The 24,507-nt window shown below is 49.0% G+C and overlaps 3 protein-coding genes, 1 long non-coding RNA gene and 1 other non-coding gene across 6 annotated transcripts; 3 read left to right on the top strand and 2 right to left on the bottom strand.

The window, feature by feature from the left end:
* The first annotated feature begins 6,880 nt into the window (after positions 1-6,880).
* On the top strand, positions 6,881-7,951 carry LOC100822899 (transmembrane protein 256 homolog). Its single transcript, XM_003559441.4, has 5 exons — positions 6,881-7,038; positions 7,118-7,188; positions 7,278-7,358; positions 7,445-7,488; positions 7,637-7,951. The coding sequence occupies exons 1-5, from the start codon at positions 6,981-6,983 to the stop codon at positions 7,734-7,736; spliced, it is 354 nt and encodes a 117-aa protein (XP_003559489.1). The 5' UTR covers positions 6,881-6,980; the 3' UTR covers positions 7,737-7,951.
* Positions 7,952-8,283: 332 nt separating this feature from the next.
* LOC112268885 lies at positions 8,284-10,282 on the bottom strand. Its single transcript, XR_002960375.1, has 2 exons — positions 10,076-10,282; positions 8,284-9,630 (listed from the first exon to the last, which is right to left on the bottom strand). It is a non-coding gene; the product is annotated as an uncharacterized LOC112268885 (long non-coding RNA).
* LOC100846548 (protein TORNADO 1) lies at positions 10,282-16,047 on the top strand. 2 transcript variants are annotated; one of them, XM_024455128.1, is made up of 4 exons: positions 11,369-11,504; positions 11,618-12,714; positions 13,024-14,255; positions 14,415-16,047. In XM_024455128.1, the coding sequence occupies exons 2-4, from the start codon at positions 11,736-11,738 to the stop codon at positions 15,780-15,782; spliced, it is 3,579 nt and encodes a 1,192-aa protein (XP_024310896.1). In that variant the 5' UTR covers positions 11,369-11,504; positions 11,618-11,735; the 3' UTR covers positions 15,783-16,047. The 2 variants fall into 2 exon arrangements, with proteins under 2 accessions (XP_010229829.1, XP_024310896.1); XM_010231527.3 differs by having other exon boundaries at positions 10,282-12,714.
* LOC100844120 (oligopeptide transporter 3) lies at positions 15,989-19,374 on the bottom strand. The gene is made up of 4 exons (XM_014896947.1): positions 18,862-19,374; positions 17,988-18,085; positions 17,045-17,879; positions 15,989-16,965 (listed from the first exon to the last, which is right to left on the bottom strand). Exons 1-4 carry the CDS (start codon positions 19,372-19,374, stop codon positions 16,168-16,170), a joined length of 2,244 nt encoding a protein of 747 aa, XP_014752433.1. The 3' UTR covers positions 15,989-16,167.
* Positions 19,375-23,542: 4,168 nt separating this feature from the next.
* LOC112270339 lies at positions 23,543-23,661 on the top strand. The gene has a single exon (XR_002962731.1). It is a non-coding gene; the product is annotated as a U5 spliceosomal RNA (small nuclear RNA).
* Positions 23,662-24,507: the final 846 nt, after the last annotated feature.

The following is a 24,507-nucleotide window of genomic DNA, read 5'->3' as shown; positions in this document are numbered from 1 at the left end:
CCATTCGCTCCTCGAACTTGGGGTCTCTCATCAGCGCAAGAAAGTGGCGAAGGAGGGACCCGCCGGACTTGGCAGCCGCAAGCAAAGGAGGGTCCTCCCCATCCAGAGTCCGCCACTCAGCCAGAAACCTGAGGTCATACAGCTCCGGGAAGTGACACCGGGAATTCTAGATGAGCGCCCCACAGTCGGTGTGGGCAGGATAGCGGTCGGGTCTTAGAGCAAGTCCAGCAGCTCCCCTATCATCTCCCCGATAACGTTTTTAGGGGAAAAAACGCAAAATCGAGCGTCCAGCAGTTCCCGCAAAGCATCCCCGACATTTGGGCGTCCCCGATCTGGAGCTCTTCCTCCCCTACAGATCGGGGAGCCCGATCCCTCCCCCTATCGACCACGAGGACCAACCGATCCTCCCTCCCGCCATCACGCGCGCCACCTGCAGGTACCCTCCGTCTTCTCCTTTCTCTGTTCTTGTTCGATTTGGGGCGGGCGGCGTCGGCCAGCAGGAGAGTGTAGGGCGGCGGCCAGCAAGGGATGAGGAGGAGGAGGGGGGCGGCCAGATCTGGCCGGCGGCGGCCAGCAGGGGAGTGGAGGACGGCGGCTAGCAGGGGATGAGGAGGAGGAGGGGGGCGGCCAGCAGGGAAATGGAGGGCGGCGGCCAGCAGGCGGGCGGCGGCGGCCTCTCCCCCTCCTGCTCCACCTCGTTGGGCTGATCCCCCTCTTGCTCCACCTCGTCGGCCCTCTCCCCTTCCTACTCCACCTCGTCGGCCCTCTCCCCCTCCTGCTCCACCTCGTCGGCCCGATCCCCCTCCTGCTCGCTGCACATTGCTCTCATGTGCTCTGTCGCTTTCAGTTGTGCTCCTAGCGGTATTGGTATCTGTGGATTGCTTGGAGTATCTATATAGCATAAGATTTGATAAATCATAAAGTAGTAGAAGTAGTAGCTTGATCTGCAGGAAGATTTTCTAATTGAGATAATTCCAGATTGTTGTCAATTGCCGTCTACTGCATGTTCCTTGTGCTGCCAAAATGCTAAGATGCACTACTTTTGTTTCAGATTTTGGTAATGGAAAATCAGAGTTATAATGGTTATACCGATCTCTTGCAAAGTGATGTCGGATTGGACGATTTGCACTGGTCTGGAGGGCATGGAGAAGAACACATCGATCTCGAAGGGCATGAAGAACATCACATCAATCTCGAAGAGACTCAAGAAGCTACCCCTCCTGTGAAAGCGAGTGCTAAGAAAGCAAGGGCTTCGAAAGCAAGTGCTCCCAAATCAGGCTCTTCGAAGAGGCTAAAAAATTTCAGCCAGGCTGAAGACTTGACTTTGTGTGATGCATACCTCGAGATAACTCAAGATCCAATCATAGGGGTCGACCAATCTCATGATTGCTATTGGAAAAGAATAAATGCTTACTTCCATGCCAATAAGACTGAAGACTCAGGTAGAACAGAAGGTTCTCTTCAACATCGTTGGGCTGTTATTCAAGAACAAGTGAATAAGTTTAGTGCGTGTTATGTTCAGGTTATGAATAGAAACCAAAGTGGGATGACACATGAGAATAAGGTAACACATATGCTTGTCATGGTTTGTGTTATGTTAATTCCTTTGGTCATAGGATGTTCAATATTCAGATTTAGAAGTACATGTTCAATATTCAGATTTAGAAGTACATGTTCTATATTCAGATTTAGAAGTACATGTTCTATATTCAGATTTAGAAGTAAATGTTCTATATTCAGATTTAGAAGTTTGCATCAGGAGGCAGCGGCGGCGGCAGGGAGAAGAGGAGGGACTGCGCGCCGCCGCCGGCGGCAGATGCACATCGGCGGCGGGGATGGGCATCGGGGGTGGCCATGGAAAAGGGGGAGAGGAGGGACCACGCGCCGGCGGCGACCAGAAGGGACTGCGTTGGGCGGCAGACGAGCTGCGGCAGTTGGAAATGCGGATTGTTTTTTTTTTTGAAAAACTGGTTTTTGTTAGCGTGGGTGGGCAGATTGGTTTATTTGAGAAATTGGTTTTTATTTGCGTGGGTGCGGGTCGGACGACCACGTATCATGGGACGTGCATAGTAGACTAGGTGCACGGATCGGGTGCGGGCGGCCGACGGGATCCAGTTTTTTCTTGCTCTTGGTTTTGGCCGCGTGCGTATAGTTGGGGCGGGGTGAGGACGACTTACGAGGGACAGACGCAAACTGCAAATTAAAAAATAATATAGATATATATAAACTAGATATTTTTATTTCCTGGTCGAAAAACTAATTGTGTACATCGACGCAGGAGTGACAACCGATTATCGATGCATTCGCTAAATCCATGGTTTTCTTCACCAACCAACCAGCCTCCGTGCTTCTTTTTTAAGCAGGTACAATAAGTTTATGTAAGCAGGCTACAAGGATTTAAATATACTAATTTTGCTTAGTTGGAGGAGGGAGAAGAGGAGAAAGAAGATAGGTGGGCCAAGTACACATAAAGTTGTACTCTGTATAATTTTATAGCCAACTATTATATATGCTAACTGTGAACTAGCTGTAGATGGCATGTGGTTAGGGCATCTTCAACAAGGTGATACTTAGGCCATTACTAAGAGGAAAATGAATATTTTATTTTGTACTAGTAACAACACCTCCAATAGATGGTTACTAAGATTGAAAAAGAAATAGATGAATGTGAGAGGGTGAGACCCACAAAGTAAGATTTTAGTAACAAGAGATCTCTCCAACAAGTGTTTTGTTGTTACTTATGTCTTGGTACAAGAGTCAAAGTAGTTTCTTATACAAGTAACCACTACTTTACTTTTCATGCCTTTTCCTTTTCATATCATCAAAACTTCTACATGGCACACCCTTAGTACCTGCTGACATGTACTATTGAAGATGCTCTTATAGCCAACACCTGGTTACACTATTAATCTTGCTCTTAGGGCATCTCCAACAAGGTGACTCAGCTGTTACTTAGATGGTAACATGTCAGATTTTGATGATGTGGAAGCAAAAAGAAGAGAAAAGATGAAGTAGTGGTTTCTTTGTAGAGAAACTGCTACTACACGCATACCAAGAACTAAGTAACAACTAAGTCATTATTGAAGCAAGAGTTGTTACTTGCATCCTACCTTTGTGAGACCAACTATAATAAATTATAAATACTTTTAGAGTACTAGTTACAATATGAAGAAACCACCTGCTGGAGGGGTTGATACTTTGTGTAACATTGTTTATCTCTCTCTTTTTAGTAACAACCTAAGTAACGGCTTGTTGGACATGCCCTTAGGAGCAAATTGAGTTTTCACGCGGACCAAGAAAAGTTGCTGCACTTGCACTCATTGGGCAGCTCCACAATGCAGCTTCATCTTGTTGACAACGGCGAAGAAAAATGCGCCCGGTACATTACCCGTAACTTTGAATCTCTATATTTCTTGTCACTATCTTTATACTTATTAAGCTTGGAGCGTCTAGCTTTTCTTTTAGGGGAAGTATCCGGTGAAAACCACCTCTACGGTGCAAACTGTGAAAACTCCATCGAAAAAAGTTTAAAAAATTCTCAAAAAATCACATATGTTAGAAAAGTGATGTTTTATATATGTGCAAAAGTTCAAGTCCAAACTCAATTTCGTTTGTTAGCAACGAAAAAGACAAATTCTGCATGAATTGATGTCGTAGCACGGGGCTTTGACACCGGGGGTGTGCGGGCACCCCCTTTTAGGTTCGGCAGAGGGCGACGGGGATCGCTCCGGCGATCGCCGGCGCGGCTGATGCGTAGCCTGCAAAACGCACTACGGACACATGCATGCACGTTTTACCCAGGTTCGGGCCACCCGGAGGTGTAAAACCCTACCTCCTGTTTGTCTGAGCTTGTATTATCGAAAGATTGAGTGTTTTTAAGTTGCCGGGGGAAGGGTCCCCGGGTGCTCTCTTTTTGGCTAAGTGCTCCTTGCTACTCTGGGCTACTACCAGTGGTGAACTACTTGTTGGTTGAATGAGCGAACCAACGAAAAACCAACCGAACCGAACCGAACCCTTTGACCGCTGGCGGGGGTCCTCCTTTTATAGCCAAGGGGATACCACAGGTGCCACAGTGCATGGATTACAAGTGGCGAGCAGGGAGCTCGGACAGCTCCTCCTCGGTGCGCTGGCAGACATGCAAGAGCGCCAGCCCCGCGGCTAGAGGTCTAAAAGCCTATAAACTAGCTCTGGGCAGCCACTGTTTGCCTGACTAGACGGATAACCCCCTCCTGTCGGCTCATTAAATGTGTCTTGCGCTATACTCCTCGTCATGGCGACCCTGCACACTGGGCCTGCCGCGCGCCCACGTGGCGCTGCTGCTCTGTTTGCTCGGCCTCGCCTCCGCAGCAGGAACCTGCGCCCGGGAACGCCTCCTCCCGGCAAGCTACCTCCCGGGAAGCGCCCAGGCGAGATTATTCCCCGAAGCCCCGCTAGCCCTGCCGGGCTGGTAGCTTGCCGGACAGCTTGCACGTTGCCACCCGGGGGGCGATCCTCCCAGGGACCAAGCGATGCGACCCACGCGTCGCGCAGCGGTGGTACCCCGGGTGCCACTGGTGCGACAGTAGCCCCCAGGCGTGGGCCAGCAACACCTGTTCCCGGGCGAACCCTTCCCTGGCCGGTTGCCGGGCTACGCCCCAACCGACGCGTGGGTCCCGATTCATCTCTTAATAACCATCGGGAACCAGTTGGCTCTGACCTTGTCGTCGGCGCCGATGGCGTGCATCCCCAACGTGTAGGTCAGGAGGAAGTCCTTGGGATTTACGATCCCGTCGTACGTACCGAGCACAGGCGCTCGGAACTTGCGGGGCCATGTCACCCGCCAAAGTTCGCGCGTGAACGCGGTGCAGCCATCCTCGAGACCCATGGGAGGATCCTCCTGCTCCTGCGGGTCCTGGCGCACCGCGTCGCGCCGGCGCTGGCGCTCCAAGCGCTGGCGCAGGTCCTCCTGCTTGCGGGCGTTCAGGACGCCACGCGCGTCACCCAGCACGACGGTGGTTGACGAGTCTGAGGACCCCTCAGGGCCCCCGGCTCCCGGCTCTCCCTGCGGGGGAGGGTTCTCCCCCTGCCCCGAGACGCGAGGCGTGCCTCCGCGTCTCAGGTTCTGTCCCCGGCTTGAGCCAGCCGGGGCGCCCTCGCCTTGCGGCTGCTTGGCGGCGAGTGCCAGGAGCGCCTCCAGCTCCGCACTCCAAGACTCATGCGCCAGCGTGCCCTGGGGCGGATCGTAGCGCACCATGACGCACGCGGCAACGATGGCCTCCGCCAGGGTTTGCGCGGGAGGCTGTCGGTTTCCCGAGCGGCTGTCCTCCGCTCTATCCCCGGACGCCCTCGGATGAGTCGGGTGCAAGTCGGTTGGCGTTGCCCGCGACGCTCCGTGCTCCTCGTGCGGCTGTTGCCGCTGCTGCGGTTCATCGGCCCACGGGTCGGCCCGCTGTAGGGCGCGGGTGGCATTGTAGCCGCCCGCGCGGCTGGCTCCGGCGCTGGGAGCCGCCGGTCCTCTCGGCCGGTTGTCAGCCAACGGTCGAGGAGGCGGCGGTGGCGGCAGCTGCGACGGTGGCTGCTGTGCTCGGGCAGGCTCAGTATCACCCTTCTCCTGCGACGCGCGTGGCACGTCGTGCGACCGCGTGCGTGCCGCTAAGGCCGCACGCGGGTCGATGCTTGAGTCACCAGCCCGCTTGGGGGGCATGGTGGCCGGCTCTGTCGTCGAGGAAGACGAGGCCGATGTTGGTGTAGACGTCGCTGCCGGCGGTCACCTGCGAGCTCTCCTCACGCGCCCCCTACCTAGCGCGCCAGATGTCGTAGCACGGGGCTTTGACACCGGGGGTGTGCGGGCACCCCCTTTTTGGTTCAGCAGTGGGCGACGGGGATCGCTCCGGCGATCGCCGGCGGGGCCGATGCGTAGCCTGCAAAACGCACTACAGACACATGCATGCACGTTTTACCCAAGTTCGGGCCACCCGGAGATGTAAAACCCTACGTCCTGTTTGTTTGAGCTTGTATTATCGAAAGATTGAGTGTTTTTAAGTTGCCGGGGGAAGGGTCCCCGGGTACCCTATTTTTGGCTAAGTGCTCCTTGCTATTCTGGGCTACGACCAGTGGTGAACTACTTGTTGGTTGAATGAGCGAACCAACGAAAAACCAACCGAACCGAACCGAACCCTTTGACCGCTGGCGGGGGTCCTCCTTTTATAGCCAAGGGGATACCACAGGTGCCACGGTGCATGGATTACAAGTGGCGAGCAGGGAGCTCGGGCAGCTCCTCCTCGGTGCGCTGGCAGACATGCAAGAGCGCCAGCCCCGCGGCTAGGGGTCTAAAAGCCTATAAACTAGCTCTGGGCAGCCACTGTTTGCCTGGCTAGACGGATAACCCCCCTCTTGTCGACTCATTAAATGTGTCTTGCACTATACTCCTCGTCATGGCGACCCTGCACACTGGGCGCATGCCGCACGCCCACGTGGCGTTGCTGCTCTGTTTGCTCGGCCCCGCCTCCGCAGCAGGAACCTGCGCCCGGAAACGCCTCCTCCCGGCAAGCTACCTCCCGAGAAGTGACCAGGCGAGATTATTCCCCGAAGCCCCGCAGCGACTGCGTGATGCACGTTGCGGGGAGCCCGGCAACTGCATGCCCCGTGCCGGAGTGGTTTTTCAGTCTTTGACACTATTCATTGTAAATTTCTTTTTTTAATTTCTCTCAAATGCTTTTGATTTTGAACTTGAAATTTTGCAGGTTTGTAGAGCATCACAGTACGAACATATGGTATTTTTTTAGAATTTTTTTGAAACTTCTAAGCGCGATTTATATAAAGTTTGGATTTTCACCGGATACTTCGGCTTGCTTTTATTGGACACCTTTCTTCCTCTGTAATGGTTTATGTGCGTGTAGTTAATAAGTGTCGGTTTGTAGTCATGACAGTGATATCGGCGTGTTGAACGCGTCATCCAGTTATAGAAGGAAAAGGAAGCAGAAATAACGAAGAAGAGGGAGATGAGGATGGTGATACCCACGGACCCGATGCTATGGCACAAGGTGGCCGCCGTCTCCGGTAACCCTCCTCCTACTACTACTCACCCTCTTACTCCGTCTGCTTCCGCAATCTGACGGTTGGGTGAATCGTTGAGCAGGGGTTGCTGCTCTTGGACTTGGCACCTATGGAGCTCACATGTTCCGCCCCCAGAACCCTAGATACAAAGAGGTACAATCGGCTACTCTCTGCTCATCGATTCCCAGCCAAACTTCTCTGTTCTACTTCCAATATGTTTCTGTAAATCATATTTTTTACAGATTTGGCAGACCGCGTCCCTCTACCATCTCGTCCACACCGCGGCGCTGGTCGGGGCTCCCATCACTAAGCGCCCCAATATTGTCAGTATTAGCTCCTCCCGCTTCGCCCTTTCGCTGGTTATCTACTTCCCCTAATTCATTCGATTATTTCCGTGTATGGTATGCAGTTCGGAGGGCTTCTTACTACTGGAATTGTGCTCTTCTCTGGAACGTGAGTGTTTCTTATTTTGTTTGTATGTTGCACAGTAAATTGTCAGGGGATGCAAGGAAAATGAGAAGGAGCTCATCTTTAATTTTGTTTGCATTCTAGCCGTCTGAATGATGGGATTGCAAAATGATTGTTGCTCATTTTTGGTCAGGTGCTACACTGTGGCTTACCTTGAAGACAGGAAGTTCTCTTCACCGGCACCAATTGGTGGCTTTGCATTCATTGCTGCTTGGGCCAGTCTGCTCTTCTGATTGTATCGTGTTTTTAGCCAGTGAAAACCATGTCCAGTTACTCGAGGTTTTGTATTTGGTGCTTTATTAAGTCATGCAGTTGTACTGATATGACTTACATCTGCATCATGTCCTTTGGAGAAGAAGAATAAAAATAAAAATAGCTCCCCTTGATGTTTCATGCTTCCTCATTTCTATATGTGCTTACAATCTGATCAATCAGTCATTCCACTGAAGCTGCGCCTCCTGTTTCTTTTATTTAATGTCAGTTCCTTTTCCATGACAATCACTGTATGTTCGATTTCATTGTTGGCAGTGCAATCATGCTCAGTTAGGTCAACATGTTTACTTTCATCCATCTGCAATATATCCTCTTCAGGTTATAATTTGTTTTCCAACACATGTATGTCTATAGTTTATTTAAAATAGTACAGATCGTGCCTCACGAGCACGACTTAGTATAACAATGATTCGATCTAATTCGCTTCAAGTGTCAGGTAACCATATAATTTGTTATTGTTTTGCTTAATTATATCTTAGTTCTTTGAGATTTTTGCCCCTTCACACATCCTAGAAAACGTGCTCAACTTGTAATGATATAAAACCGGGTAACATAGTGAAATTTGGAAATGAGTTTGATTATAGATGACACACATAGTTGAAACATTTTAAAGTGTGGAGCTACATGTCAGGTGTTGCTCTCACATAGCCAGCCATGTTTCTGAGTAATGACAATCTCCCTGCAAAGTCAACGAATGTGTTTGAACATATTTTGCCTTTCCGTTTCCTGAAGGGTCAATGGAATAGAACTCAGGAACACATGGCAGTATCAGGGTAACAAGTGAATGATTCATATGACTAACATCCATATCGTTATCAGATAATATGAGTAATTTATGCTTCCATGCTATCCTTAGGGTACTTATTCCCAAGAAAAGAACTTCCTTACATGCCACTGCAATTTTGAACTTATGATTGCACCTAAAACAGTCATGTCATTTAAAAGAAAAAGTAGGGTTTCATGGTTTCCAAAGAATTATTTCAATTTCAGAGAGCTGTGCTTTCTTAGTAGACTCAAAATAGGAAGAGTCACCTCGGACATATATTTCCCTTTTTCTATTTCTTTTTACTGATACATGTCTCGTTGTGGTGTGTGTTTGTGTGCGTGCACACGGCCCCAGGGGAGGGGGGCGTCTGAGTTTTTCCTTCTGTGTGCGCATGTTTGACCCCGCTGGTAAAATTTAACCTGCAAAAGTGTATGTTCCCAATAATGCTTCAGATTATGGACATACTTGGATCTAGGTCGGTGAGCATTGTAGCTGCATTGAAGTAGCAAGAACCACCATGTTTTTCGAATCTTTGCCAAAACTGTTGAATGCATAGGGATGCATGGTCCCTGGCTGTATTGGTTACAGGATTTGTTTGGTCCAATCACTGTGCAGCCTGCTCCACCAGGACCAAACGCCCAACTATCATCTGGTGTTTGCTTGTCTACCATGCAATATTGTTTCTCCCAACAATCGCAATTCTCTGCTTGAGTTGAAGTCGTAAGAAGTATTGATTTCAAATTATTTAAATGGTTTTGGCATTTAAAATCAATTCTAATTACACTATTTCAATTATTGCATCGCCCTTTTCCATGTTTAGTGATATTATGTGTTTACTATGGAATCAAGGTTAAGCATTGGAGTAATAAACTTTGTTGTAGGCCCGATGTGGTATTAGTGCTTATACTGATTGCAGTATAAATCTATAAGCATTAGAAACAAAGTTGCAGTGCATACCACCCATTCTGAGTAGGAATTTGGATGAGGCTATGTCTTCTGAGGCTCAAAAGCTTCGATGTCATTCAAGAGGAATAAAGATTTGAGTTGGTGGTCGTCAGTTCACTTAATTGAGGCCATCGCCTGTACAACTAGAAAACGAATGTATATCTTGAGATAATTATTATTCAACACAAAAATTGAGAACATACGAGCAAAAACGCAATTAAGCAACTTATGTAAAATAATAATAATATTTTCGTTGCAACGCACGTGCTTTTAGCTAGTATACATATATGTACTTGTTGCAGTGGATCTGAGCATGCTAATATAATCTTATTGAGATGCTTTTAGTGAAGAGTTTGTCACACAGTATATGTTGTTTCAGATATGGACATACCTTCTCGTACCTGCTACCATATGCCATGTTTCAGAATGTTACCCTATAAGATTTTTCTTACCCGAAGATTGGATGTTATGTTAATTTTATAACTTTGAAGAACATTGGGATGATCAGAGATATTAAGATTAGAAAAAGAACATAAAAGGATAAGAGTGCAGGAGCATTATGGAATAAGGAGTTAGCAGCTGCCATACCTTGCTGAGCCGAAACTGCAACGAATTGGATGATCAAATAAAGTAGCAGTATCATCCTTGTTGCTGCTTGCTTCTTCAGATTGCAGCTCCTCACTCTACCTGCACTTGGTGGTAAGGAAGTATACATTTTGCTTGTTCCTACCACTAGCAACTTAGCAATTAGCACTTAAGCTCCGCTACGGTATGTTTGGTTTTGATCAAACTACTAGTGTGCAACTCAACAAGTCAGTGTGAAATTTGTATAGTGCTCAGCCACTGTGGACAATAAGTGGCAAAAAGGATGGATTCCCCTTTATTATCTGAATATTAAAGGCATCCTGCACTTATTCCTTCCTGCCTGCACAACTCTGAGAATCTATTTCGGTACTTCCCCTCTTAATAAAGCACACAATAATACAATGATAAATAAAGAAGTATATCAATGATGTAAAGACTAGGGGAAGTAAGTCTCTTTTTTTTCCTGAATGATGTTAAAGAAACAAATGAATAGTGCAAAGTTTAAGTATTTTTCGCAAAAAAAAGTTAAAGTATATTTTTTGACAATGTAGGCATTTTGGTTCAAATTTTTGTGCTGATGGTGCAATTTGTGTTTGGGTGCTTGATGGGTGCACTCGGTTAGGACGGCTCATAGGCATGGTGGAGCCACTGTTGATGCTTTAGAAAATTGGAAATCAATGATATTGTCAATATAAGAAATTTGAGATTCTTGTACATGGAACTACTTGCATGATTCTGCAGCTGCTTTGAAGTTACTTTCAGGATTTCACAATGGTATTTATTCTGATTTTTGTATACTTGGACCTTATTTTATGCGCCAATCATCCTCCTCCAGGCCAGCAAAGCAAGATAAAGGTTGTTCCTTTCTTTATCATGCTCCCTTGACAAGCCAGGAATCTGATGCCTGGCCTTCTCTTTACTCAATTGCTTGAAACCCTTCTTTCCGGTTGCAACGTGTGACATCGTCTGAAATCCATTTTGTTCCATATGTACATACATCTGAATTTTACTTGCATGGTAAAGCCAAGCCTTCATCTCTGCTTCCCCTCCATTGTTCAACTATTCTTCATCAACTCCACCAGGCATGGGTGATAGGATGACCACGGTAACATCACCATCTAACCTGGAATATATAAGAGATGTTGCAGATATTGATTTGCAGGAGTACAAGGGTGTGGAGAACATTGCGTTCTACCAGGTTCAAACAAACTTGGGATCAGGCTTGTCTATGGAAAGTGAGAGATCACTAAGGATTCATATTTGTACAGATCGCAATGGTGTCAACTTCCTGCTTGAGTTTCTGCATCATCTTGTGGAGTCCAAGGAGAGCTACAGAAATGTGACCAACCTTCTGTTTCATTGTATTGAATGGCACCCTGAAGAGATCCGACTTCTCTGTTCATACTTAGGCTCTGGCTCGAATGTGAAGCAGGTGGGGTTCCAAAAGAATTTGTTCAATACAAAATCAGCAGTTACTTTAGTCCCCTTCTCAGAAATGCTCCAAAGGAACAACAGTATGAAAGCAGTTGTTTTCAATGATTGTAGAGTGGGAGCCACTGGAGCGACATTGCTTGCCTCAGCTTTGGCAAACAACAGATGCGTGGAAGAGTTTCAAGTATGGGAAGACTCAATTGGTTCCAAGGGATCAGAAGAACTCTCCAAGATGATTGAGGTGAACTATATGTTGAAGTTGTTGATCATACTGGACAACAGCTGCATTGCAGCAGCTCCGCTTATCTCTGCTGTGCTGGCACGCAACCGCAGAGTGGAGGTGCATATATGGGGACAGAATCGTGGTGCTAGAGGTAGCACTGACAGCTGTAAAATTGTTGAGTTCCTGCCAGTAACTGGAAACATGAGGATTTACAACAATATTAACTCTACAGGCTTGCAGCGGGTTGCTTGTGCTTTGGCATGGAATACCACAGTGACAACATTGGACATGACGGGTGTCCCTCTAAAGTCCATGTGGACCAAAGAACTTAGAGGAGTCCTTGACAGGAATAAGAGCCTGAAAGCTATCAAACTTACCAGGTGTTGCCTCAGGGACAAAGCGGTGGTGTATATAGCTGCAGGACTATTCAAGAACAAGTATTTAGAGAGCTTGAGTTTGGATGGGAATCGCTTTAGTGGTGTTGGGTTGGAGCATTTGTTATGTCCTCTTAGCACATTTTCACCACTTCAGACACAAGCCAATTCCACTTTGAAGGTTTTGCGTTTTGGAGGAGAGAGAACAAATGTAGGCCGATATGGTGTAGCTGCAATCTTGCAGATGTTGGAGACAAATCAGAGCCTTATTCAGCTGGCTATATGTGATGATGCAAGCTTGAGATCAAATGACGTCATCAAAATCTTTACAAGCTTAGAAAGGAATGCTACTCTTCGAATTTTATCTTTGAGAGGGTGCAAGGGAGTTGAGGGGGAAGCAGTCTTGCAGACCATTATGAACACTTTGCAGGTCAATCCGTGGATTGAAGAAATTGATCTTCATGCAACACCTTTGCATATTGCTGGCAAGACAGACCAAATTTATGAGAAACTTGGTCAGAATGGGAGTTTGCCTCTGCCAAACGATATGCTTGATTTGCCACAAAGTGCTCCTGCTTGCTGCCGAGTTTTTCTGTGCGGGCAAGAATCAGCAGGTGCGATTACTATCCATTACTAACTCTCTTATTTCTAGTCTATTGGTTTAAATAAGGCAATTCTGGTTTTATTTTGTTCAGCATAGGTTATCCAATAGCTTGTGGAATTCTAATTAAATTATGTCAAATATCATTTTGGTTGACTTTGCTTGACATGGACATGAAATGTGAGCCTGCTAAGTTAGTACCTATATTTTGTTTCCTCGGTTCTATTAAATAATGTAGCTTACATCAGAGTTCTGGATTTCCAAATCTCTTAAATTCTGTAAGAATTGGTTATATCTGACACTTTAATTTGCATGAACTCAGGTAAAAGCACACTATGTAGCTCCATGAATCAGTGCCTGAACACAATGAAGTTGGTTCACGTGGATGTAATAAGAACTCCGAAGACTCCAGCTGAGCAGGTGGCATTCACTGCTGAGAATAAGATGAGCTCAATCTTTGATGGCAGCACAAAGTTGACAATGTGTAATCTTGGTGGACATGAAGGAAGTTTTGCATTGCATGATTTCATGTCCGTGGTACATAGTGATCCAAGCTTTTTCATGATTGTGTCTAGTTTGGTTGGAAAACCTAGTACGAAATATCCAAAAAGCATAGATGAGATTGAATGGGAGCTGGTATATTGGCTAAGGTTCTTGATTTCAAATTATAGGCGGAAAGTATCAAACTCGTTCCAGCCCTGTGTAACCATAGTTTTCACCCATTATGACAAGGTATCTCATCTACCAGAAGGGCTACAGCCAATTGCTGCTGTTGTACACAGGCTCAGAGAAGACTTCCATTCACATGCAGAAATCTACCCTACTGTTTTTGCCGTGGACTCAAGATCATTGGTTTCAGTAAGTAAACTCACTCATCACTTGCGTAAGACAACAAAGACAGTAATCCGACAAGTTCCTCAAGTTTACGAAGTATGCAATGATTTGATCAAGATTTTGGATGACTGGAGGTTGAAGAATAACAAAACAGTGATCAGGTGGGCTGAGTTCTGCGAGATATGCCAGCTCAACATTCCAGCTCTAAGATTGAGATCAAGGCGTGATAATGTGGAGAAAGTGGACACACGGAGACGTGCTGTTGCGAAATCACTGCATACCTTGGGTGAAATAGTATTTTTTGAGGAACTTGGACTTCTTGTCATGAATTGTGAATGGTTCTGTCGGGATGTCCTCAGCCAACTAGCTACATTAAAGTCAATCAAGATAGAAAATAGTGGTGGTTTTGTCCACAAAGAGGATGTGGTGAAGATTCTGCAAGAGAAGCTGCGCAACCAAATGTCAAGATCAAACTGGAGAACCGGTGCATCCTTACAGGCTAGTGATATCATAAATATATTGCTGGAACTCGAATTATGCTACGAACAGGACCCTGGGAACCCGCATACATTACTTTTACTACCAGGTATTCTTGAGGAAAACAAAGAAGGTACTGAAAAGTGGCAGTTAACTGTGCCTGAATGCAGATTTGTTGGAAGGCGTCTTGAATGTGAAGATGTGCACATGCTCCTGACAAGTGATTTCTTTCCAAGATTACAGGTATAACATATTTGAATCGGTAATTACTACAGTAGTATGTAGCTGCCAAGGAGATAAAGTAGCTAGTTAAACATATACACTAACTAGTGGCTATGCCTGTATATAACTGATGTAGTTTCTATACAGATTTGATTTTCTAAAGGAATATTCTCTTTCCAGGTTCGTCTACGCAACAAAATCATGTGTCTCGGAGAGCAAGGAGCAGTCTACAACTTGGAGAAAAATCTTATTTATACAGAGGTCAGCGGTGTCCATGTAAAGGTGGAGCTGGGAATGAAGTTTGGCTCATTCATAGATGTGCTTGCATGCTCCGGTAAAAATGTTACCGACGTGGTCAGGCTACTCCACAAGTTAGTAATCCCAACGATACTGAATTTGTCTCCCAGTATGACCTTCAAGGAAAGCATTCTCAGGCCCGACTGTGTGAAATATCTCATACCACAAAGGTTCCGTGCAACTCAGCAGCTTCCATTGAAAAAAATAAAGCAAGTCCTATTGTCACTGCCAGCAGAAAGCATATATGATTATCAGCATACGTGGAGTGCTGTTGAAAGCAATAAACGGCTCCTCTTAAGACCAGGATCAGATCATGCCAGAGATCTGTTATCAGATGATGACTTCCATGAAGTTTTGCATCGTAGGTACTATGATTTACAGTATCTCGCTACTGAACTTGCTGTGACCCCGGACAATCTGCAGCAGCCTGAAACTATCCATGAAGCAGATGTGGTTGATCCCTCCATATTAGGCATCGCGAGAGGTGTCGAGATGGTTCTCCAAAGACTGAAGATAATAGAGCAAGGAATAAGAGACTTGAAGGAAGAGATTGCAAGCTTGAGGTACTACGAGTATCACCTTGTGACTGAACTCCACAGGAAAATGGACTATGTAATGAACTATAGCGTTCAACTGGAGGAAAGAAAAGTGCCCCAGATGTTCTATCTTGTCAGCCTAAACAACCGCTCGAAGAAGCTGGTCACAAGAATACTGCCTGGTATGCAATCCCTACGGGTGCACATGCTATGTGAATTTCGAAGAGAAATGCATGTGGTGGAGGATCAGGTCGGGTGCGATCTGATCCAAGTGGACAATCAAGCAGTGCAATGCCTGCTGCCTTACATGAGCAAGTTCATGAAGCTCTTAACATTTGCACTGAAGATCGGCGCGCATTTCATTGTCGGGATGGGGGAGATGATACCTGACCTGAGCAGGGAGGTGGTGCACCTGCTCAACTCCTCAGCCATGTACGGTGCGGCTACATCTGCTGCGTCGCTGGGGGCTCTAGGTGCGGCAGCGATGTATGGAAGAGCGAGGAACAACAACAGCAGCGACATGGGGGAGGATATGAAAGCGGCTAGGCAGTGGCTTGTGGATTTCTTAAGAGGGCAAGGGATTTTGACAGGGATGGACATTGCACAGAGGTTTGGCCTGTGGCGTGTTAGACACAGAGATGACGGCCACATTGCTTGGATCTGCAGGAAGCACATGGCGGCGAGAGGAGACGAGGTCTTTGAGCTTCCACTCTGAACTGTCCATTCCGGCGTGACCACGACCACAGGTGCCTCCCTCTAATGTCACGGTGCTGATAGCCTGATAGGTGACGGTTGATATTAGCCCTCGTGCAATTGTGTGATGAATCATGAATGTGCTCAGTTTTGAGCACTCTGTCCGTCAAAATGTGTGTACAGTTTGGTGTGATTTGTCCAAAGAGTATCTAAGAGTGACATGATAAATGATTATATGTAAACCAGGTATTTGATTTCCTCGTGCAAAAACAAATTGTTCACATCGACTCAGGAGTGACGGCTGACAAACTCTGCATCGCTTAATCGATGCACATGCTGGACCCATGGTTTTCTTCACCAATCCACAGGATGATCTTTGCTAGCTACGTACATTGCGCGCTTGTAGCTCAGAACACCGGGCAGCCCTTGACGGCGATCCCCGGCGCAGTGGGGCAGGTGGCGAGCGGGCAGTGGTCGACCTCGGTGCCCCACCACTTGAGTTCGTGGTGGGCGTTCTGGAGGGCGAAGAAGATGAGCACCCCCATGAAGGCCGTGCCGGCGTCGAGCGCCGCTGACAGCACGTAGTTGTACTTCTGCCACCACCCCTTCCGGTACCTGAAGACGAAGTAGTTGAAGACGGTGCCGGTGACGAGCCAGCTAGCAATGTTGGTCGGCGTGGCCGGCGGCATCCCGGCGAAGCCATAGGAGATGACGGGCACGTTGATGAGCGCGATCCACTTCTTCTCCGGGAACGCCCTGCTGAGCAGCCACACCGGCACGGGCAGCACGGCGCCCACGACGAAGAGCCACACCAGGTTCCGGTACAGCCCGTGCTGGCCGAAGAGTCGGCCGGGCCCGATGAGGCCCCAGATCACGGACGCGTCGAAGGTGACCCTGTATTTGGGACACGTCCAGGGGCTGTCCGGGTGCAGCGCCTCCACGTCGCAGATGTTGTCGATGCTGTCCAGCATCCACCACGCCACCGCCAGGTTCACCACGCCGGCCACCACCGTGCCCACCAGCTGCGCCGTGTACATGCACCGCGGCGGGATCTTCATGTAGTGGCCCAGCTTCAGGTCCGCCAGGAAGGACAGCGCGTGCACCGTGCTGATCCGGCCGTAGATCTTGAAGAGCAGGTTCGCGATCGGCTTCCCCGGCAGCGCGTACCCGATCATGAACTGCGCGATGATGTCGTACCCCGGTTGCTGCAAAACCAAATTACACACTAACTTAGACGAAATTGTAAGAAGAAGAAGAAGAAGAAGAAGAAGATCATGGCCATGCCTGGTTGGTTGTGGCCTGGATGACGCCGATGGGGAGCGTGACGACGAAGGCGAGCGCGAAGGCGAAGAGCATCCCCCACCAGGGCAGCTGCACCTGCTCCTTCCACACGAAGCACATGAGCAGCGACACCGCCACGCTGCCCGCCAGCAGCAGGAGGAACCACCACTGCGGCACCTGCTTGTACCTCTGCATCAGCTTGGCGTGCACGTCCGTCTTGGCCGCGCTCATCGCCGACCGGCTCTGCCTCCACATGTCGGCGCCGTGGAACAGCAGGACGTGCACGATGGTGGCCGAGAACCGGAGGAACCCGGACCCGATGGAGATGGCGAAGAGCGGGCTGAGGTACAGCTTCCCGTAGCTCTCGTACGCGGCCACGTTGAGGTCGAAGTCCCTGGTCAGAACCTTGGTGGTGTCGTACTTCTGTCCCGACCCCGTGAAGAGCTGGTTGGAGAAGATGGGGAACTTGCGGGCGTCGAAGGTGTTGAAGCGCCAGTAGCAGAGCGGCACGATGAGGTAGATGAACATGACGAAGCCCACGGCCGTGTTGGCGATGGACGACCAGGGAGCCACCAGCGGGCTGCCGTGGTACGCCGAGATGCCGGCCCAGTCCAGCGTGAAGGCGCCCACGCCGAGCCCGTGGTACCCGGACCCGATCTGCTGCGCCGTGATGCTGCGTGGCCACACCCAGCACGCCCACGAGAAGAAGGTCAGGATCGGCAGCAGGTACCCCGGCAGCGCGTAGTAGGCGAAGCTCGCGAAGAAGAAGATGAGGAAGAAGCGCATCCGGGTTGGGCCCTTGGACGGCTTCCCGCCCTCCTTCGTCTCGTGCAGCGCCCTGCATTTTGCAGCACCCAATGGGTTAAGAATTACTACTCGATTTGAGCATTAACACAAGCACTGACAACAGGGTTTAGTTAACTGATGTGATCAGCTCACGGCTTACCTGAAGAGGGAGACCTGGGCAAGATTAGAAGGCCACCACATCTCGGCTGGGTCAACCAGGTACCTCCTCAGCATTCCAGCCCAACCATAGCCCAATATCTGCAGTGTACGCAACGACAAAGCACAGTTAGCACCTTGCACTGAACTTGCTAATGCTACACTACGCCTGTCAGTCGAAACGTCAGCACTCTGCACTGCATCTCCAGTATATCCATATAAAAAAAACGCATGATGCAAATGAAATAAACACTTTTTTGGAGTATTTCATTAGCTAGTCACTTGTCCATGATCTTGATGACAGTACCTCCATGATTGATTAGTAAATATATTTTTTCGAGAATACCTCCATCTCCATGATGTAATATTGCACTGATGCCCGTAATATAACAGAATCTGGAAGATGTGCACTATGAAATTTTACTGGATCATGCATAGGTACGAAGAACAGAATTTGGCCAGTTATTCTGTAGGGCCAGGGCATGGATTCGAGGTGACGTTATGCCGCCACGAGAATTTCCCCAGGCCGCTTTTCCCTCTTTCTCCGGCGCTACGATTGGTGGTGGTAACTCCTACGCAGACCTGAACATCGCAACACCCATTGACATCTCGACATGTATAGTGTTGGTCACATCTCTTGGCTAGACTGCACACAGTGTGCACGTCGCATTCGCGTGTGGAATTAAAGATGAAATGGAATGGAACAAATGAAGGACAGTGGTCAATTCCTTCCAGGTCCTGTTCCAAAGCCAGCCTTTGATTGCTCACACAAGCTAACTTGTAGCAGTACAGATATACTAGAATTGAACTGAACAAATACAGGTCAAGGAACTGACTGTAAATGGAGAGAGCGATTACAGATCAACGAAAGGTTTTACCTGTGTGGAGAGGACGATGAGGAGGGCGCAGAGGAAGCTGAGGGACTGCTTGTAGTATGCCTTCATGACGGTGATGGCGCCGATGGAGTAAGCGTCGCCGCCGCCGTAGGAGACGCCGCAGTTGGCGAAGATGGTGATGATGACGTGCTCCTTGACGTTGAAGGGTCCCGGGTTGAGGTTGAAGCTTCCCAGGCGGCCGCCGAGGAGCCTGACCTCGCGGTCGGGGAGCACGGACGCCATGAATCGCCCCACGGGGAGCACGAGGATCTGGGCCAGGATGCCCGAGATGGTGAGCGGCTGCGTGCGGTACGTGAAGAAAGTGTTGAGGAAGATGAGCACCACGCATGAGGAAAGCCCGAGCGTCCACGCCCGGAATGTCATCACCGGCGTCGACGGGTCGTCCGTCTCCGGCACCACCAGCGCCACCTCCTCCACCGGGTACCTCTCCCCCTCCCCCTGCTGCTTCCCTCTCATCGCCTCCTCCGCCGCCACCGGCGACTTCAACGACGACATAACTCGCTCTGTTTCTCTTGCACACACAGGCGCTCTGCTTTCGGCTTCCTTGGCTGGCTGCTTCCGATCTTTGGAGCTAATGATTTGCTTGTATCATCCCCGGGTGGAGGGTAGATTAGCACACTTGACTTGCGGGGATTCCTTGGATGCTAGCTCCTGACCGGTCGCCCCGAATTTATATTCCGCTTCGCGTCTCCATTTCCCTCCACTCCTCGTACTGCTGCCAGTCCGCCACGGCCCTGGGGGCTTTTTGGGCGACGGCGGCTGGGAGGAGGAGAAACTCATCAGGGCCGTCCGTTCCTCTGATCGTACGGCGCGGAGACGGCCACCGGGGCACCCAGGCGGGGCACGCGCCGACTCACGCCCCGTCGCACGGGGGCACGCGCCCGGCGCGCCGGGCCACACGATTCATCGCGTGGCTAATCGTGCGTGGCTGATTGGCTCTTTTGTTTGGGAAAGTGAGAGTCGTTTCAAAAGCGGCTTTTAACCCTGCCCGACTCCTGCCGTGGCCGTGCAATGTGCGACGCGATTGACTCGGAAGCTGGACTAAATACGAAGGCCGCACAGTACTGTAGTAAGTATGACACCTTTATATTCGTTGTGCGTAGCTTAATATAGAGAGGCACATGCAATCTTGTGACACTATGAACGAACAAATGTCAGCTCTCAGGAATCGAACCGCACGTTTACTGGCTGTCAGCTCCGTGCTTAGGTATGCATATTCTTTTTACTCTTTTAGGGGTTAAATAATTGGCATTCAGAAGCATGAGACATCGCTTCCACAATAAACAATTGGAGACGAAATTTTGGACCTTGAACGGGAATAATCAGGTGTCGTCACGGCTTGTCCTTGGCTAATCAAAGTTTCTTGTCTGATTGACGTGCTTACTTATACGCTCCTTACTGTTCTTCTATAGCTCAATCCGTATTAAGATGCCCTCGTCTGGAAAAGCAAGGTTGCCCTCGCGTCTCAAACAAAATCTCAATTATCGTGTGATATATTCGTGTCATCCACAGGAGTACTGTGCAAAAGGATTTTGTACTTGACCGATGGCTGGTGGTACTGGCATCGACCGGCAATGGGCCATGGAGGCATGCACAAGTGGATGATGTAGGGAAGGCATCTGGTTCGACACACATGGGTGGAGGCGAGGCGAGGGCGCGGTGCATGCATGGTTTTGCTTGTGTGCTTGTGTTCTTCCGTCTGCCACAAGAGGACACGCCCCATCCAGGACGAGTGTACATGCCGATGCCGTCGCAGGCAGGTCGTACCAATCACTTTTGAGTTTTGACATGGGGATCGATTAAAGGCTGGTCAGCTTTCCGGTGCTCTTGTCCTCTGACCATGCGAGGACAATTAGGTGAGCCATTCTGTACTGGATGCACTGGAAAATAAAACCGGATAGAAGATGCCATGCTCGGCTAGAGCTTGGTCACCAGTAGGATGAAGAAGATAATTGAACAATTTACTCTGGGTTTTTTTTGCCAACTAACCACGCATGCAAGGGAATCGGGAGACATGACAGTTTCCGAGGGCCGCATCATTTGGGCCATCGATTGGATACACGCCCTTAATGCGTTGCTAGCTGGTTGGTTTTCGTTAAGTGCTCTTACAGATCAAGAGCGTCATTGACTGTGCGCGAAACGGCCAAGCCTTACGCCGGCCATCCACGTACGTAGCAACCAAGATAGCATAGCATCTTCTGAATTCTGATCTTCTCCAACCAACAGTGACCCCACGATTATTCGATATGCGCGTGCATGCATATTTGGGCAAGGATTCTCCTTCCCTTTCCCTTTCCCTTTCCCCGTCGCATGCCCGCATGCCACCCGCCGTGCGCGTCCGGGTCGCCGAAGTGGGCTCGGATGCATTGAACAGGGTCGTCGCATTCGCATAGAACGCGCATATACAACGGCCGCCCGCGACGCGGAGCGCTGCTATATATGCACGCGCGCGCGGCGAGAGCGCGACGGCCGGGCGCATGTACGTACGTGGGCGTCGCGAGGCGCGCGGCGCCGCCACACACCCGCGCACGCTGGCGCCGGGGCCCTACACGCGCCACCTGGGCGGAGGGGCTGCTGATTAGCGCGCGCCGACCCGTGTCTAATGCACGCCGCTATAGTGGAACAGCTTTTCTTTAGCTTTGGCTTGTGTATTACTACCGGCCACTACCCGTGGACCAGCCGAGCCAACGTACGCCGGCCGCCTAACCCTGCGTCGCAGTGGCTATATCACTAGTAATCACATACTGCGTACGTGTGTTTACGTCTACGGACTAGCTTCACTGTGGCTACACGCACGTACATTTTGGAGTTTTTTGGGTGCTGGAAGTCTGTACCACGTGGTGTTGGAAGGCCAAAAGACAGGAGGAGCGGGAGCAGCGCTGACCCGGGGGGGGGCGAGTCGTGCGTCTCGTCCGGCCCTTTCCTTTTTCCGCTTTTGCAGGTCCCCTCGCGATGGCCCACGAACGCTGGACGTGCAGAAGAGGAGCTAGGAATCTCTGTGCATCCGTCAAATCAAATTCAGCCGGACGGTGCCCAGCCACCCGTCGCGGCGGATAGGTCGTGTCGGGGTCGTTGCTCTCCATCTACCGCTGTCACCAACCTTTCGCCAATTCTCCTCCTCCCTTGCCGCCGAACAGCTAGACTTCAGTCGCGTCGCCGTCCGATGGTGGCGCGACCTCCCCGTTGCGTTCTGCGATTCGTCGTGGGAGGTCAGAGCCAGCGCTCCTCCGGGTGATGACGAGAGGCGCGGACGGTGAAAGGCGCCGAGTTACTGACACGAGTTCATACCCGCAGATCGACATACCCAGACTCCCCAGAGATGGAATCGATGAGGTATCTTGTGTGGGCGGTAGCGGTTCGCAGTACCACCTCTAGTGCTGCACCACGAGTGGAAAAAGATGCTATTCTACTACGGAATGCTCCATTTAATCTCGTCAAGGTGCACGTACACATTCCTGCTTCACGTTTCTTAGCTTTTTTTTTTGAGCGAACGTTTTTTAGCGCATGTGTTCCGTTTCGCTGTTAGAAATTAGGCCCATGAGATAAAGCAGGCCCGTGGTATTAGCCAAATGTGCAGTCCAGGCCCAAATTACTAACAAATTTATTTAAAAGTTTCGTTTGGACGTACTCCCTACGTCCCATATTAATAAGTGACTCGAATTTGTTGAAATATGGATGTTTTTATGCATAAAAAAACGTTTAGATACATGTAATAAAAAATCATTTAATATGGGACGGGGGGAATATGATATTTTGGAGCTTGGAATTGAATTGGGGGGAATACGGCCTGAATTCGAATTCCACTATTTGGCTGCTTATTGAAATGGCTCGTGGAATCCCAACGAGACAGGCATGCCAAAAGTTTGGCATCCCTATTTGAGTCTAGCATACTTACTCCCACTGTCCCACAGGCCACAGTCCAAAACACAATTAAAACGCATGGAATCAAAACATCGTATGTGCTAATGTGCACATCTGAAACCTGGACAGCTCATCTTCCAGTTTGCCGACTGCACAATCTCGTGCAATAATAAATTATCACGAACTCACGAAGACCCAGCTTCAAGGGTCTCTAGATCATGAAAGCCTCGCAGAGTTAATCATCCGTCCAGATTGCAGGCTTGCAGCAATGGCGCCCTCGTCTACACCCTACAGCTTCAGCACCAACGTGACCAATTTTTGTGACACGAACAACGGGACTAATTTTAGCAAAGCAGCGTGGAACCCAAGTCTACACTCAACAGAGCATGGGCGCATGTCACGGTAGTTTGTTTGTTTTTTGTGAGAGGAGAATGTCGCAAGCAAGGGGCCTCTCTTCTTCATTGTTAACGGGTTTTTTTTTTTTGTTGAGAATGTGCTAACGGGCTAAGGATCCGCGTCCAGCATCTCTACGATGTCGGGCCTCCTCTGGGCTTCCGATATCAACCAGCACGGGCCCCTCTCTTCTTCATTGTTAATGGGGATAAGCCCAAGAATAAATGAGGCCCGCTCCAACAACGCTAGCCCGAACGGACAGAGACTTTGTGCGTTGTGGGCTTGTGGCGAACTGGCGACGTTGTTGCGTGCGGTGAGTTCTCTCGAATAGTACCACATCGCCAGCGGAGGTAAGGCGACGGGTTAACTGGCTATATAATGGTGTCGGATGGAGCGGAGCTAAGCACGCAGCTGTGTGGTGAGCACAAAGCGAACTATTCTTTCGCCTTTTACTAAAGAATACCGTGTGCACGCCACAATACGCAGCATACGCTAATTTTTGGAGGGTGTCTTCTCTTTGAGGAGGCCCCAACAATTCGAAAACAAAATCTTATTATTTGGAGGTTTCTATTTCTCCTGGGAGGCCTAACAAATCAACAAAATCTTTCCATTCTAAACGGTCTGAACAAAAAAAGTGCAGTTAGGGAAACATCCACTCAAAACTTGCAAACTTTACTCGGAAGGGAGAAAGAAAACGCCAGGAGGTTTCTGAAAAAGTGCAGGGGGAGTCCCATCTCTCATCTGACCATATGTTTAGATCCGACGGACGGCAGGAAAGTTTTCAGGTAAACGGCGTTTTCACCAGATCTGACGGACGGCAGGAAAGTTTTCACGTAAACGGCGTTTTCACCGGATATTTCCCCACGTTTATTCAGCGTCTATACTAGAAGAAATCGAGGATTAGCTTTTTAAAGAATCTCCCAAATCTTACAATGTGTCAACATATGCACCTACAATTTTTTTAAATTCTTGAAATTTGAGGAAATGTCGAAGAACCCTTATTTTCTAGACAAAGTATATCACAAAACTACACCTTCTAAAATTCTTATCGCTAAAAAATGTTTGGAACCTCCAAAACGCCACCCATGTATGCAATACATTGGGACAAGTAACTTACAGGCGTGCAATCTTGCATAAATATTTATTGGTGGCCCATAGTTAGAACTTTTTGAAGACCAATACACAACACTCATAAAAAAGGCAATTCCGGAGTAAACATATACAAAGGCTATTGGACACGGATTACGGCACAATCCCTAGGGTCTCTAGTCAAGTTTGGGACATGCGGTGATCCAATGGCTACAAGCCAGGGCGGTGCATTACATTCCTTAAAAATTATTTCCAAGACATTGCAAAAGTATGGGGGGAAATACA

This window comes from Brachypodium distachyon, chromosome 1, assembly GCF_000005505.3.
Source record: "Brachypodium distachyon strain Bd21 chromosome 1, Brachypodium_distachyon_v3.0, whole genome shotgun sequence".
NCBI classification, from domain to species: Eukaryota; Viridiplantae; Streptophyta; class Magnoliopsida; order Poales; family Poaceae; genus Brachypodium; species Brachypodium distachyon.
Note: the sequence above shows the minus strand (reverse complement) of the source record. Positions and strands in the feature narration are given on the sequence as shown.